Below are 15169 nucleotides of genomic sequence, written 5' to 3'. Positions count from 1 at the left end.
GCCTGGGATAAATCTTCGCTAACGCAGACAACTAATCTCCCCAAAATGCCATCCCACCGACAAGAATGTAACGCATACACACCACTTTGTTTTTCCAAAGCCGCACAAAGTTTCTCTCGCAGGCAACTTCGGACAACTTCAGAAACAAAATGGTGCATATGCCTTTCTACTGGTAATTCACTTTGTTGCTAGGTGAAAGGCATTTCAGAGGGATTAGGCACCAGTGGTAGCAGAGTTTTATCATGGGTAACTAATTTTTCCTTTGGGCATTAGCCTTAGAAAGGTTCATGGTGCTTTAAACCCCTTACATAGCCACTTACATGGTGCCATATAATGTTGCAATTCTTCTATGTACTTATAAAATTCACTAGATCTGTCCTAGAACTCATTGGACCACATAACTTTTAAGAGTAGGAGTCCTGCCCCCATACAACCAGTGTTCCCCCCCTCAGCATTTCATAACAGTTGCAGTGTGGCCCCCAAGCATTTCATGACAGGCACTGTGTAGCAGGGATGCACAGAATCTAGTACTTTGGGGTTTGACTTAATCGTAAACGGCGGGAAAAACTTTGTGACTTTGAACATTGCATGATTTTTGGAAGCCTCCCATAGGACTCAAAGGCACTCTGCAGCTCCAACCCGGCCCAAGGAAAGTCTCCCATAGGGCTCAATGGCACTCTGCAGCTCCAACCCGGCCCAAGGAAAGTTTCCCATAGGGCTCAATGGCACTCTGCAGCTCCAACCTGGCCCAAGGAAAGTCTCCCATAGGGCTCAATGGCACTCTGCAGCTCCAACCCGGCCCAAGGAAAGTCTCCCATAGGGCTCAATGGCACTCTGCAGCTCCAACCCGGCCCAAGGAAAGTCTCCCATAGGGCTCAATGGCACTCTGCAGCTCCAACCCGGCCCAAGGAAAGTTTCCCATAGGGCTCAATGGCACTCTGCAGCTCCAACCCGGCCCAAGGAAAGTCTCCCATAGGGCTCAATGGCACTCTGCAGCTCCAACCCGGCCCAAGGAAAGTCCCCCATAGGGCTCAATGGCACTCTGCAGCTCCAACCCGGCCCAAGGAAAGTCTCCCATAGGGCTCAATGGCACTCTGCAGCTCCAACCCGGCCCAAGGAAAGTCTCCCATAGGGCTCAATGGCACTCTGCAGCTCCAACCCGGCCCAAGGAAAGTCTCCCATAGGGCTCAATGGCACTCTGCAGCTCCAACCCGGCCCAAGGAAAGTTTCCCATAGGGCTCAATGGCACTCTGCAGCTCCAACCCGGCCCAAGGAAAGTCTCCCATAGGGCTCAATGGCACTCTGCAGCTCCAACCCGGCCCAAGGAAAGTCCCCCATAGGGCTCAATGGCACTCTGCAGCTCCAACCCGGCCCAAGGAAAGTCTCCCATAGGGCTCAATGGCACTCTGCAGCTCCAACCTGGCCCAAGGAAAGTCACGATACGATACGATTTTGTTGCACAAATTGTCGCAAAGTACGAAATAGCTGCGCAAATTAGCAAAAATATTGCAGAAAATACGCAAAAGTTGTAAACTTTAGAAAAAATACCATTTTTTTGTAATCGGACCTGTCGCACTTTAATGAATGTGCCCCTTGGATTCACCCAAATCCTGCTGAAAAAGGCCAAATTTCAAACCAAATCCTGGATTCAGTGCATCCCTTCTGCGCAGCCCCCAGAATTTCACAGCAGGCACAGTGTGACCGCCAACTCCCTAGGCACAGTGTGGCCCCCAGTGTTTAATGACAGTTTACACCCTTAAACTGCATGGTCTTAACAGGTGAATGCAAAAAAATGTACAGCAACAGAACAGAAACAGTCCCAGGCAAATAATATGTCTCTTGTAAATACGTGCGCTGGAAGTAGTCTAGACTGTGCCTAGCTTTTAATTATATTAACTATGTGGAGCGCGGCTGCTTACAATGTTTGCAGCAGAGATCGTGAAAACAAATGTTCCGGGTGTTAAGCTAAATGCCGGGCACGTCCCAGACGCCCCACTACACAGTGTAACTGAGCACTCCTCTGCCCCGCTGTAAGCCTGGTTTAGCAACAGCTTCCTATACAACATAGCGGTCTCCTTCAAAAGTACGTCACATCCGCCCACACATGACCATCGCTGGCACTACTAACAGCCCTCAACAGATAGTGCACGCTTTAGTTCCTCCCCTACCAACTATAGTTACACTTGTCATCCTCAGCTCAACAATTTCTCCCTCATGATAAACCTTAACCTCTTGCCTATTCTGCCACGCTTTCGTGACGTACCATAATCAACTACCAAGAGACGTTTCCACTTGTGATATCACATCCTCCTTTCCGCCCATTTCTTGGTCACATGGCAGTGACGTAATTTTCCGTCCAAACTTCTCCATTCTAGTAACTGGCGTGTTTTCCAGAGCGTATTGGTGGGATGGATCGTGAGTTGTTTTATTTACTTCGCCATTATTTTTTTAAGTTGCTTTGCGCAAACAGAAGTGCTGGCATTTGTATTGCAGCCTGGCGAGGTCATTTTATAGGCAAATCAGGACTGGCAGTTTCTGTGTAAACCCTGAACCAAGACACATTTTTCATTAGTTCACTAAGCGCTAACAAAATAATTACTAGTTAATGCCATTTTTTTTTAAATACTAGTCACATAAAGGAACCTCCAGCATTTACTAGTCACCTGTTTCAAAGCATAGGTTAATACACCGTGGCAAATATTGAGCTTTTCATTATGTGTTACATTTGGCTGCTGTACATGGAAAGCACTTAAGCAGCCCTGTGCATTGATAGAAACGAAGGGTTCTTGATTATAAAACTAAATATAGCAGGGTATCTGATACAAAAGCGTTTTGATGCAGGCATATTGGTTGAGTCAACTGTGTGGTTTTCAACACAAGTTACAGAGGTGATGCATTTTCTGCCTTTTTGCAATGGAAAAACAAGTTTTAGTCTGCTAAGCACAAACACAATTATTACTAGTTACCCAAAAAAGTATATATTATTTATTGCAATTATTAACTGTGAACATAAATATGCAGGCAAGTGTTCACCCATAGCACTTTATAAAACAATAATTAAAATTGTGCATAAAGAGTTTAGATGCAATAAAGTTCTGTGCAGTTATTCAAAACGGCAAGTGATAAAATGTCTAATGCTCCAAATAAATATGAAAAGTAAACAGCCTTTAACTTCTCTGCTACAAAACTGCACACATGTAACTGTAAACTGGGTTTGCATTGATGTATAAGGGCCATAACCTTCAGAAATATCTTGTTTAGTGGGTTATAAGGCAAATTGAATTAGATCTTATTGTAAACTCAGAGCTTTCCTGTTTCATAGCGGTGAATGTTTTTTTTCACAAGCAATTAATTCCCATTAGAGATGCTGCCTTTATATGTGCCTTTACAGCCAACTAGAGTTCTAAATGATTTAATAATAAATCATAGCAGTCCCGCTTGTAGCTTACAAGAGCTGGAGGACCTCCAGTTTTGCATCCATTGTCTTTTTTCAGTGCCTTTGGCATCATTCTCAATAACGGTTTCAGAATATGTGAATATTGAACATGCAAAAGGCCTGTATTTATTCATAATGGAGAAGTACTGTAGTGGAGTCTGTTATCTGCAATACCATGGATCCCTTGGACATACAAGTTAAAATGTAAACAACAAAATATACAGCCAATTGGTCTCCAGATAGACATCTATTTATTAAAGTAAAATATAAGTATGATTCAGGCATAAGTCACTAAATCATTACTCTATGTACATTAGAAAACCTTGGAAACAAAAAAACATTTTGTAAAATTGCAAGGTGTTAGTGTGGTGTTAGTTCTGTAAGGGAAAGATGCTTTGGGAACAGTTACCATGCGTAACTGACATGACATGGCAAACTTAAAAAAATCAGCAAAGCCACATGAGTAAAAAAGCATTAGTATTTAGGCTGATGCCACACGTGGCGTAGGGCTGATATTTTCGGCAAGCGGGAAAATGCTTGGCGAAAATTCAGCCCTACGCCTGCTACTTGTGCCTGCACCCGAATGAATGAGATACGCTTGGGTGCAGGCACATGTAGCCGATATACGAATGAAAACGTGAGAGAATGCAAAGTCTATTAACAAAGTTTTCTACCTAGTCACCTATAGTAACAATCAGCAGGTAGCATTTTCTGGTCACCTGTTCAAAAGCATGGGTTACTACACCTTGGCAAACATTGAGCCTTTTATTATATTACCCACTAGAGCAGGGATCCCCAACCTTTTATACCCGTGAGTCACATTCAAATGGAAAAAAGTGTTGGGGAGCAACACAAGCATGGAAAAAGTTCCTGGGGGTGCAAATAAGAGCTTTAATTGGCTATTTGGTGGCCCCTATATGGACTGGCAGCCTTCAGAAGGCTCTGTTTGACTTTACATTGGGTTTTATGCAACCAAAACTTGCCTCCAAGCCAGAAATTCAAAAATGAGCACCTGCTTCGAGGCCACTGGGAGCAACATCCATGGGGTTTTGAGAGCAACATGTTGCTCACGAACCACTGGTTGGGGATCTCTGCACTAGGGGTTAATTTTAATCTCTAAAAAGGATGAAACAATTTCAGTAACCAATTCACAAATTCTGCATGCCCCCTATTTCAATCAAAACTTGTTTGTTTGGCTGATATACATGTACATAAAAGCAGCCTTGTGCATTGATAAGAAAAAAAGCATTCTTGGTTATGAAACTGAAAATATAGCAGGATTCCCATACAAAAACATTTGGGAGCTGACATATTTATAAGTTACAGTGGTGGTGCATTTGCTGTTTATACAGTGGAAATGCATTACCCAAAGTAAACTGTAAGGCAGCAGTCTCCTACAATGTGTATGTGTGTATATATATATATATATATATATATATATATATATATATATATATATATATATATATATATATATATATATATATATATATAGCATGAAATAATCCATGGCCGGCACACCCTTAAAATTCAAAAAAATTTTTTATTGAAAACTCATTGTTTTTTCAATTTTTTCAATAAAAATTTTTTTTGAATTTTAAGGGTGTGCCGGCCATGGATTATTTCATGCTAAATACTCAGATTTTGGCTGTGCACCCCACAGAATACTAAAAGCCTTGGAGTGCAGACACCATCAGGACTGATATATATATATATATATATATATATCCTCTTGTGTCTTTGACTCTTAACTTATTGCAACTGTAACTGTATCTTGTATTTATTGTTATACTTTGTATTTATCTATTATCTTATTAACCCCCTGTTTGTATTAATGTATTCTACTGTACAGCGCTGCGTACATAAGTAGCGCTTTATATACATACATTATGGCTTTATAATAGGCACTGTTTTATTAGTAAAGAAAAAAGTACATGGGAAAAAAATTATTTCCGTAAAATGGAGTCTGAATGGTTGATGTCTTTTCCACAATTCAGATCTTTTTGGTATTCTATCTCTGTATATTTAAAAAAATTAGTTATTGGAATTCATTTTCATTTCTGGTGCCTGCATGAATTCTGGTAAAATGGTTCTAATTATTGTTATGACCAAAATACTGTGGATAAATGTACTTTATATTGTAATTTTTGTTTGACATTATTTCCCCCCCAGATGATATATACAAGACACTACCTCCAGATGAGGCTCAACAACTGGGGCTTGAGGTACATCTTATGAAACTTTAGGTTCTTGACCTGTCATTTACTTAATATATATTTCCAAAAAAGAGTTTACTCACTGTCCTAGGGTTAGCTCAGTGACTGGTCTTGAGTTTTGCGGCTTATTTGTGCAGAAATATTATTGAAATGAAATGAAGTGTAATGTCTGCACGTTTCTCTGAACTTACATTCCACCCCACCACACACACACACACACACACAAGCTTCTTCCTTTAGCATGTTCTTAGATAACTCCTCCCATGGAGCCCCATCCTAGGTATTTCTCTCCTTAACCAACCTATGATTTTTTTTTTACTTTTGTTTTACATGTGACTGCTTGTCTTTTTCTTCTTCCCCCTTCTATATAAACCGTGCAAATGGGTATATTTACATGCCCTTTATGTAATATCGGAAAACATCTCTCCTACTTTATTTAAAATGAACTACAACCCATTTTTTGCATAAGCTCATTCAGTTAGGCCAATGTAATGGTACGATCTTCCCATAACCATGATTGTTCAGCCCTTATTTATAAGAACCGTTTACCAACCCCACAACCCCACTTAGGCTGGCAGAGAACTGCAACTACTCCCTCACTTTGTTACATTGAAAAGTGATGGATTCTAGGGCTTGAAGTGCCTCTACTTTCCAGAAAATCTGCACACTGTCCTTTATGGAAAAAAAGAGGGACTTCAAGTCCCAGAATCTTATTACCAAATGAATGGCCTCATGTCAAAAGAATAGATGTTTTCCCCTAACTTTTTCATCCTCCTATATATAGTTTACAGTGCACACAATAGAGGTGCTCAAAACCTTTTGAACATGAAAATATATCAGCTGTTGGTTTGTAACTGCATATAGTGGCACCTTAGCAAAACATAGAGCTGTATTGTTTCTAATAACCAACCTACTCTGTCACATTATTTAGGGCAAATGACTGTAACCATTTGATTTACTTAAATGTAATATCTTTCAATAAAGTGATGTAAGATGTTTTGGTAAACACAAGTATGAATTCTAGATATTAATAACAATTTGAATTCATATGTAGTACAGTAGTTGTACATTTAACTCGAGAGTGTGTATTAGCCATCTGTTTTTATTTCTGAAACCTTATTTATGTTTTGCAGCTTCAGGAACCCACAAAATCAGAATCTTTTGTAAATGCATTTTTGAAACACAGTATGCCAAACTTGAAAAAGAAATCTCCTCAAGAATTCTTGGAGCGGAAAGCAGTAATCTTGGAGTACAGTTTAAAAAGGAAAAAAAGAAAACGCAACAAATCAAAAATTTTAACTGCCAAAGAAAGAAGAGATATGAGATTATTTGAAATTAAGCCAGAACAGCAGAGGTATAAAGTTTGGTGAATCTTATTCATTGCTTTGATTCTAAAGTCTTTTTAGGGGCCAGGAGTCCATTATCTTGTACTTTATAACATGATTTTTCATTGTCTAGCACTATACATTCATAATTCTAGTTTATATAAAGAAATGTGAGTAATGTGGATCGGCAGTAATGTGCATCATTAGAAAATGTAAGAGGCAATAAAGGAATCTATTTAATGACATTTTTCAACTAAGCTATTCCTCTGCATGCATTCATATGTATCTTAATTGCAGATATCAGTTGTTTTTACCTTTACATGAACTGTGGAGACAGTACATCCGGGACTTGTGTAATGGACTCAGGCCAGATGCGTAAGTTTCTCCCATAATCATAACTATATATATTTTTGCTTTAACAAAGTCTAACTTTGGTCATTCTTATGTATCTATACTGTGTTTATTAAATTGGTGGGATGAATACCACTTTTGTATATACCACTTTTTATCATTCTTATTTACAAAGTGATTTTATTAGGGATACATCAGCATTTTTTAGGGTGAAGGCTTTTTATAAGATTTAACAATATTTCCAGCGTTCAGACTGTTTCCCTTAATATTATGTGACTTTAAAGTAATGGACAATTGAAGGCAACACATATGTGTTCATAGCTGATGCAATTTTTTCACGCCTATGTGCAAATTAATATAATTTGCTGTTTAGGGTTTGTTTTGTTTTTTTTTGGTATTCAGACAAATATTTTATTATTTAGTATTCTGATGAAAACAGTTACATAGAACTGGCAAATTGATAGTTCCAACATCACAATGGACTAAAATAAAGATTTATTTCACTGGCTGCTTCCCCAATTCTGCACAGACTTGAGCTAAAGCTGATAATTCACATATTTCCCTACACAGAAAGGAACAGTACCGTCTGTTAAATATGATTATAAAACCTCATTTAAGGGTCCAACAACCTGTCAGATGGAGCTCCTAACTTCTGATATACTTAATGTACACCATTCTGTGGCAGTTATATATATTTATCAAAAAAACAGCTGAAGATAGCAGAGTAAAAGAAGGACAAAAATCATAGTTGTACCTATATGTAAGCTAAAAGTGATTTCTTTTCTTTAGGCTTGTGACACGCAAGGCATTTTCTCAGGCATAGTACTGCGCTTGTCACAGAATCAACGAAAATTGCCTATGCTGTCTCCTATAGATTGCAGATGAGACTTTCTGACACCACTAATACAAGGCAGTACCCACTGAAGTCAAAGTGGGGCAGCACAGAATGTTTTGGGCTCTTTTCTGCAAGCTGAACTACACCAACACAATTTATTTATTAATTTACTTTTTTACTAATAACCTATCTCCAGACAGCCTCAAATGATCCAGAATAAATTACTCAAGGCTGACCTGCATGGAGCATTACTAACAGGTAAGTGCCTTGCAACTTTTGGTAAACGGTTTCTTAAAAAATAACAATTAATGGTAGCTTCTGTTATTGCCTTTAAGAGGGGCCTGGATGAGTTCTTGAACAAGCATAGTATCCATGGCTATTGTGATACTAATAACTACAGTTAGTACAGGTATTGAACCCCTTATCCGGAAACCCACTATCCAGAAAGTTCCGAATTACGGAAAGGCCATCTACCATAGACTCCATTTTAATCAAATAATATACATTTTTAAAAATGATTTCCTTTTTCTCTGTAATAATAAAACTGTACCTTGTACTTGATCCCAACTAAGATGTAATGAATCCTTATTGGTAGCAAAACAATCCTATTGGGTTTATTTAATGTTTAAATTATTTTTTTTAGTAGACTTAAGGCAGGAGATCCAAATTACAGAAAGATCCCTTATCTGGAAAACCCCAGGTCCTAAGCATTCTGGATAACGGGTCCCATACCTGTATTAATGTTTGTATGTATAGTTTATGTATGTGAAAGTATAGATTGATAAGTATAGGTTTGTGTGTGCCGGGTTTACTTGGAAGGTTTGAACTTGATGGACTCTGGTCTTTTTTCAACCAAATGTAACTATATTGACTACTGCATTAATTTATTAAAAAAAAATCTGTAAGCATTGCAGTGCATTTCCATGCTGTTTTTTTTTCTTTGTTTGATATAACTTATGCACTAAACTTTTGAGTAGAGAGGAGTACTTGCTCCTCAAAACATGGCAATTTTAAATTAGGTCATCTGTGTTATCAATAAATAGGCAATATGATGTTTTACTGTGTGCTGTTCCTAATGTCAATTGCAAGTACTTATTCATTGCCTGCTATGGACTTAGCATCCCTGAGCTGCCCATTGCATATTGTCTACAGTCGTGGGCAAAAGTTTTGAGAATGACACAAGTATTAGCTTTCACAAAGTTTGCTGCTAAACTGCTTTTAGATCTTTGTTTCAGTAGTTTCTGTGATGTACTGAAATATAATTACAAGCACTTCATACGTTTCAAAGGCTTTTATCGACAATTACATGACATTTATGCAAAGAGTCAGTATTTGCAGTGTTGGCCCTTCTTTTTCAGGACCTCTGCAATTCGACTGGGCATGCTCTCAATCAACTTCTGGGCCAAATCCTGACTGATAGCAACCCATTCTTACATAATCACTTCTTGGAGTTTGTCAGAATTAGTGGGTTTTTGTTTGTCCACCCGCCTCTTGAGGATTGACTACAAGTTCTCAATGGGATTTTGGTCCCCGAGCCACTTAGTTATCACTTTTGCATTATGGCACGGTGCTCCATCATGCTGGAAAATGCATTGTTCTTCACCAAACTGTTGTTGGATTGTTGGAAGAAGTTGCTGTTGGAGGGTGTTTTGGTACCGTTCTTTATTCATGGCTGTGTTTTTGGGCAAAATTGTGAGTGAGCCCACTCCCTTGGATGAGAAGCAACCCCACACATGAATGGTCTCAGGATGCTTTACTGTTGGCAAATTGCTATTATAAAAACTTAAGCAGCAACTTTTCCAATTTCCAATATTTATGTAATTCTCAAAACTTTTGGCCTCGACTGTACATACATACACATGGAACTACTAAATTATATTACAACATGATAGTACAAGGTATGCTCTTTTAAAAATGGGAGAATAACATAGAGAAATTACAACTTGCTCTACTATATCTGATTTTTTTCCTGTAGCCGCAGTCAAAAAGTAAATTCACTTTTTTTTTTTACTTTTGGAATCTTTTCACTTTTCTTTGTTTCATTTTTTTATTCTAATCCTGATTTTTATGAAAGAAATATCTATTTTTTTCTTTACAGTAGCAAAATCAAAATGCCCATCCTATGTAGGCCTTCAGGGAATAATTCTTCAGGAAACCAAGCATGTATTCAAGTTTATTACAAAAGATGACAAGCTAAAAAGTAAGTAAATGTATGTAAAATGAGTGCAAAGGCTTTAGTCAGTTTTGTTATTGTAGGATAAAGCCCTTAAAATTGAAATTCCATTGTAGGAGCCCCAAGCATATAATCTGATACACAACACATGTGCAGATTCAGTTAGCTGACTGAATTTTCTAACCTGGCTGATCATCTAAACGACCGGTCACCATTATTGGAAAATTAATGGGACAATAATTTGGAGCCCACACACGGTCCGAAAATTTTTATCGGTATGTGCATTAGTGGGCCCATTGTGAACATTATAATAACATTTGGGATAAAAATGTCTATTTGTTCTTTTAGTTACTCCTAGAAGCTCTGCTTTGAAGGTCATTGAGGGTGAAATATAGAGTGAAGGCTTATTTGCTGCGCTAGATAATCTTATAACTGCAGCTGATACACAGTGATGGTTTATAGTTTGTGAATTCTTTTAAATATTTCTGCATATATATAACCTAAAACGACATCTGGTTTTCCTAAAATGAGATAATGAGAACCTAATTAAACAATTAAGTAAAAAATATTATCCTTGTTCATATATTTATTAAGAAAAATTATCCAATGTTACATATCTTTGTGTCACAGAACTTTGTGACATCCTAGGATTTAAAGAGGAGTCAGGTGTATAGATCAGGATATTAGAGTCAGGTGTTTAAATTAATGGGGTTAATAGTGTGGGACACCTTTTTTAAAAAACAGAAATCTTCATTAGCCTAGTCTGGACATAACAACAAAGGTTGGTGGAAATGTGTCATGGATTGGAAAAGATTTCTAAAAAATTGAAAATTCAAAAGTATCCCCGAACTTTAAAGAACCACTACTGTGAGCTACGGTGGGGGGTCTAGACCAAAAGATGGACCTCATGGGGACAAGCACAACATTTGATGATCCTTGCCTTCCAGGGCACCACATAACACTATATAAACCCCCTGTGGCTGGATTTTTCTCCTACTTCCTTTTAGGGATTCTACCATTTCTTCATGCAAAAGATCTTCTTCCTAGTTTTTTCAGGTTGTCTTTGTCCTAGAAGGAGCTTCCATTTCTGTCTTATAAGACCAGTTTTACTTCTCTCCAGTACTTGTCCAAAAACACCACTGGCAGTGCATCCTGTTCCTCCCTACAACCTGTGTTAATGGTATTCTGCAAGTTCTTCGTGCACATTCTGTAGACAACATCCCCTGTTCTCCATTCATAACCATTTCTGTACTCCTGCCACAGCATGCTATGTCTCACCAAATTTCTTTTATAGAACACTGCTCAGTCACGAAGCACAATTTGTTTCAGTACTCTGCTACCAGCTATAGTACATTTATCTAGTACTACATTTTATCAAGTGTAATACAGCATATTTTGCATGTACAGGTATAGGACCCATAACTCAGAATGCTCAGAACCAAGGGTATTTAGGATAAGGGGTCTTTCCATAAATTGGATCTTCATACAGGTGTGGGACCCATTACCCATAATGCATGGGACCTAGGGTTTTCTGGATAAGGAGACTTTTTGTAATTCGGATCTCCTACCTTAAGTCTGTAATTAAACCCAATAGAATTGTTTTGGCTCCAGTAAGTATCTTAGTTGGAATCAAGTACAAGTTTTATTATTAGAGAGAAAAAGGAAACCATTTATAAAATTGTGAATTATTTGATTAAAATAGAGTCTATGGGAGATGGCCTTTCCATTATTCGGAACTTTCTGGATAATGGGTTTCCGGATAAGGGGTCCGATACCTGTACCTTAAGTCTACTAAAAAAGCAATAAAACATTAATTAAATCCAATAGGACTGTTTTGCATCCAATAAGGATTAATTATATCTTAGTTAGGATCAAATACAAGGTACTGTTTTATTACAGAGAAAAAGGAAATACATATTAAAAATGTGACTTATTTGATCAAAATGGAGTCTATGGGAGTCAGGCTTTCTATATTTCGGCTTTCTGAATAACGGGCTTTCGGATAACGGATCTCATACCTGTACCATTAAAATCCATGAAGAAGGGAGTATGGCATTATGTTTGGTAGGATTTTAATTGTATTTGGAAAATATGTTACATATGATAAAAACAGTTTTATTGCAGCAATAGTGGAATGCATTGTTTCCCTCACTGTGATTGAATATATGCAATGGGGATGTAAACACAAAAATAAATTTTTGCCTGATGAAAGAAACCGTAATTATAAGCAACTTCCCAAAAAACATTTGTTATGGTTTAATGTCACAGCAAACTAAAGCAGTATGTCTGTCCCTTTCTGTGCTTCTAGTAATGTTTTGAAACAATGTAGCAGATACACTGGGCTTCTGTTACATATTTTTAAAATTCAGACCCACCAGTGCAGAGAATAGCAAGGGATAATCAGATACTGCTTTTAATGGTATTTGCAAATAACGTTAATATTGGCATTCCCACATTGCTAATTTACCTGCATTGTAGCTGAGTAGGCTGTAATTTGTTTATAAGTCTTGGCCAAGAAACTTGAGACTATGCTCATTTTATTTTTCTCATTTGTTTAACTTAAAAAAGATCTTATGTTTAGTAGGATAGTTTTGAGGAACATAAAATATATAGATAGATATATATATATAGATTATGATTCTTTTAAATACCCTACCAATTTGAGAACTATGAGATCTTTTAAATATGTAGACTATAACTGAACTTTTGATTTGGCTGCTTGCTTAAGGTATAACAAAACTTTATATGAGTGCTATTTATCACTTACAGCAGGGGTGCCCAGACTTATTGGTGTGGCGATCAACTTTGGCTCCTCCCCGCATACATACGCATACCCCAGAAATGTGCTGCACTTCCGCATTTGCAGGCTTAGACGCGGTCCACCAGAAGTCCATGGGGGATGGTCTGGTGGACCACGATCAACGCTTTGGCCACCCCTGACTTACAGTATCATAAATCTTTACTGAGCATTAGAGAGACGGCATGCAAGAAAGGAGAGATTCTACCAGAATCCACAATCTGTATCTGTAAATCCTAGCCATATAGGTACTATTGTACAGCCCTTGGTTCATTTTTGACATCTGTAGGTGGTATGAACTGACATTCTAGTATTCTTGCACAAAAGTCTTCAACTCCCTGCAACCACAGAAGAATACTGCATAACATATTGGTGTACATACACACATTTAGTGATAGGTCTTTATGGATAACAGTATCAGTTTTGAGTTTGTCTAAATAGATTGCGTCTACCTAAGTTTATTAGGATGTGTTTTGGATAAGTTGTGCATTTCTGTTAGATGACAATGCTATTGTTCATCCCTTAATTCCTGCTGACTCTTTGACTGAATCTTAATGCAGCAGTGAGACTGATAAGTAAAATGCAGCAAAATGTCTTTTTTTTTTTTTTTTTTGGCATTTCCAAACATAAATGACTTTATAAGGATTTCCTTTTGCACTAAACTACTTTAGCTTACCATTAGATGCACTATATTTCCACAAAATCTTATTACATTGTTATATTTGGTAAATATCTGTCCATAAATGAGAATTTATTGGTGAGATCAAAGCAATTGGCTGAAGTTGTTCAAAGACATTTTAAGCAGGGTATATTTTTATCTAATTTATTATGTACTTTCTTCTGCCTAATAGCTGTTCCCAAGTTAAACTGCGTCTTTAGCGTGGAAATTGATGGATTTATCTCTTACATCTATGGAAGCAAATTTCAGATGAGATCAAGTGAACGCTCTGCCAAGAAGTTTAAAGGCAAAGGAAGCATAGACTTGTAACCACATTGTAAAGCAGAGAGAGTGCTCTGACACTTTACTGACTCTTTTTATGGAGATATGTGGAAAGCATGAAGAAAAAGCACTAAGTCCTGTGCAGGGTAATATCATATATCTCTACTTTTGGAGGAGTTTCAAGGGCTGCTGGAACTGAGTGATGATGAAGCTCTCTTACAACTAATAACTCCCATGAAAGTAAAACATTTTTATTTCCTTTAGATGACACATAATATCCTGTACCATTAAACTGCTGCCATACTTTATGGTGCCCTAAAATGTTAGGAATATAAGAATTTTCAGTGTTATAATAAGATGGCAAAGCAAAAACTTAAAGGGATGAAACAAAGAAGCCTCATCTGGCAGTAGTAACACATTTATCTAATGCTACAATTAATGGCTGGTTGTTGTCTATGCATAAATATTACTTCCAAAACAAGAGTACTGTGAAGCCAGCTAAAAGTAATGATTTACTCTATAGCAATATATTATTAACCACTTTGATACTTTGGGCATCCAAATGGCATAGTATTTGCAATGAAAGTTATTCCATAAATGTAACAATTTTTTTCCATTTTGCTGCAATGCTATTTTTCCACGTGATATATATAAAAATTCTCTGAAATTGCTGCTTAAAAGAGCAGATACGGAGAATAATGATCAAGTAGCACTGCTGTAAAGAGGCTACATTGTATCTGATATGTAAACTGTATGTATGTATGTTTCTACACCTATAAAAGATAAATTTTTTTTTTCCTTGTGTGATCACCTATTGCCAATAAAATATTTAAACATGTTTTGGTTCTGGTGATACCTAGTATTTTGTATTTTCACCTTTCTATTTATTTTTCTGTACAGTTATACTATCTGTTATAACTTCGAAGGCCCCCCTATAGAAATACTGATTATGTGCACCACCACTGTTAATAGCTGTTTCCTTTTCATTTAAATGGAAAAAACAAAATATGATACTGTGTCAGGCGGGTATGCTTAAAAACTCTGCGTTCATAAGTCATACGCTTTTGAAAACTGTAGGCACTTTGACATAGGCAGG

At 37.4% G+C, this 15169-nt stretch overlaps 1 protein-coding gene across 1 annotated transcript; it reads left to right on the top strand.

The window, feature by feature from the left end:
- Positions 1–5608: 5608 nt before the first annotated feature.
- Positions 5609–14911, top strand: pop4 (POP4 homolog, ribonuclease P/MRP subunit; the record flags this gene model as incomplete). Its single annotated transcript, NM_001017252.2, is given in 6 exon segments — positions 5609–5661; positions 6786–7006; positions 7275–7352; positions 8360–8421; positions 10262–10363; positions 13985–14911. Coding segments are annotated over 6 exon segments (653 nt in total), but the record flags the coding sequence as incomplete, so codon positions are not given.
- Between the last annotated feature and the right edge of the window lie 258 nt (positions 14912–15169).

This window comes from Xenopus tropicalis, chromosome 4 (assembly GCF_000004195.4).
Source record: "Xenopus tropicalis strain Nigerian chromosome 4, UCB_Xtro_10.0, whole genome shotgun sequence".
Classification (NCBI taxonomy): domain Eukaryota; kingdom Metazoa; phylum Chordata; class Amphibia; order Anura; family Pipidae; genus Xenopus; species Xenopus tropicalis.
Note: the sequence above shows the minus strand (reverse complement) of the source record. Positions and strands in the feature narration are given on the sequence as shown.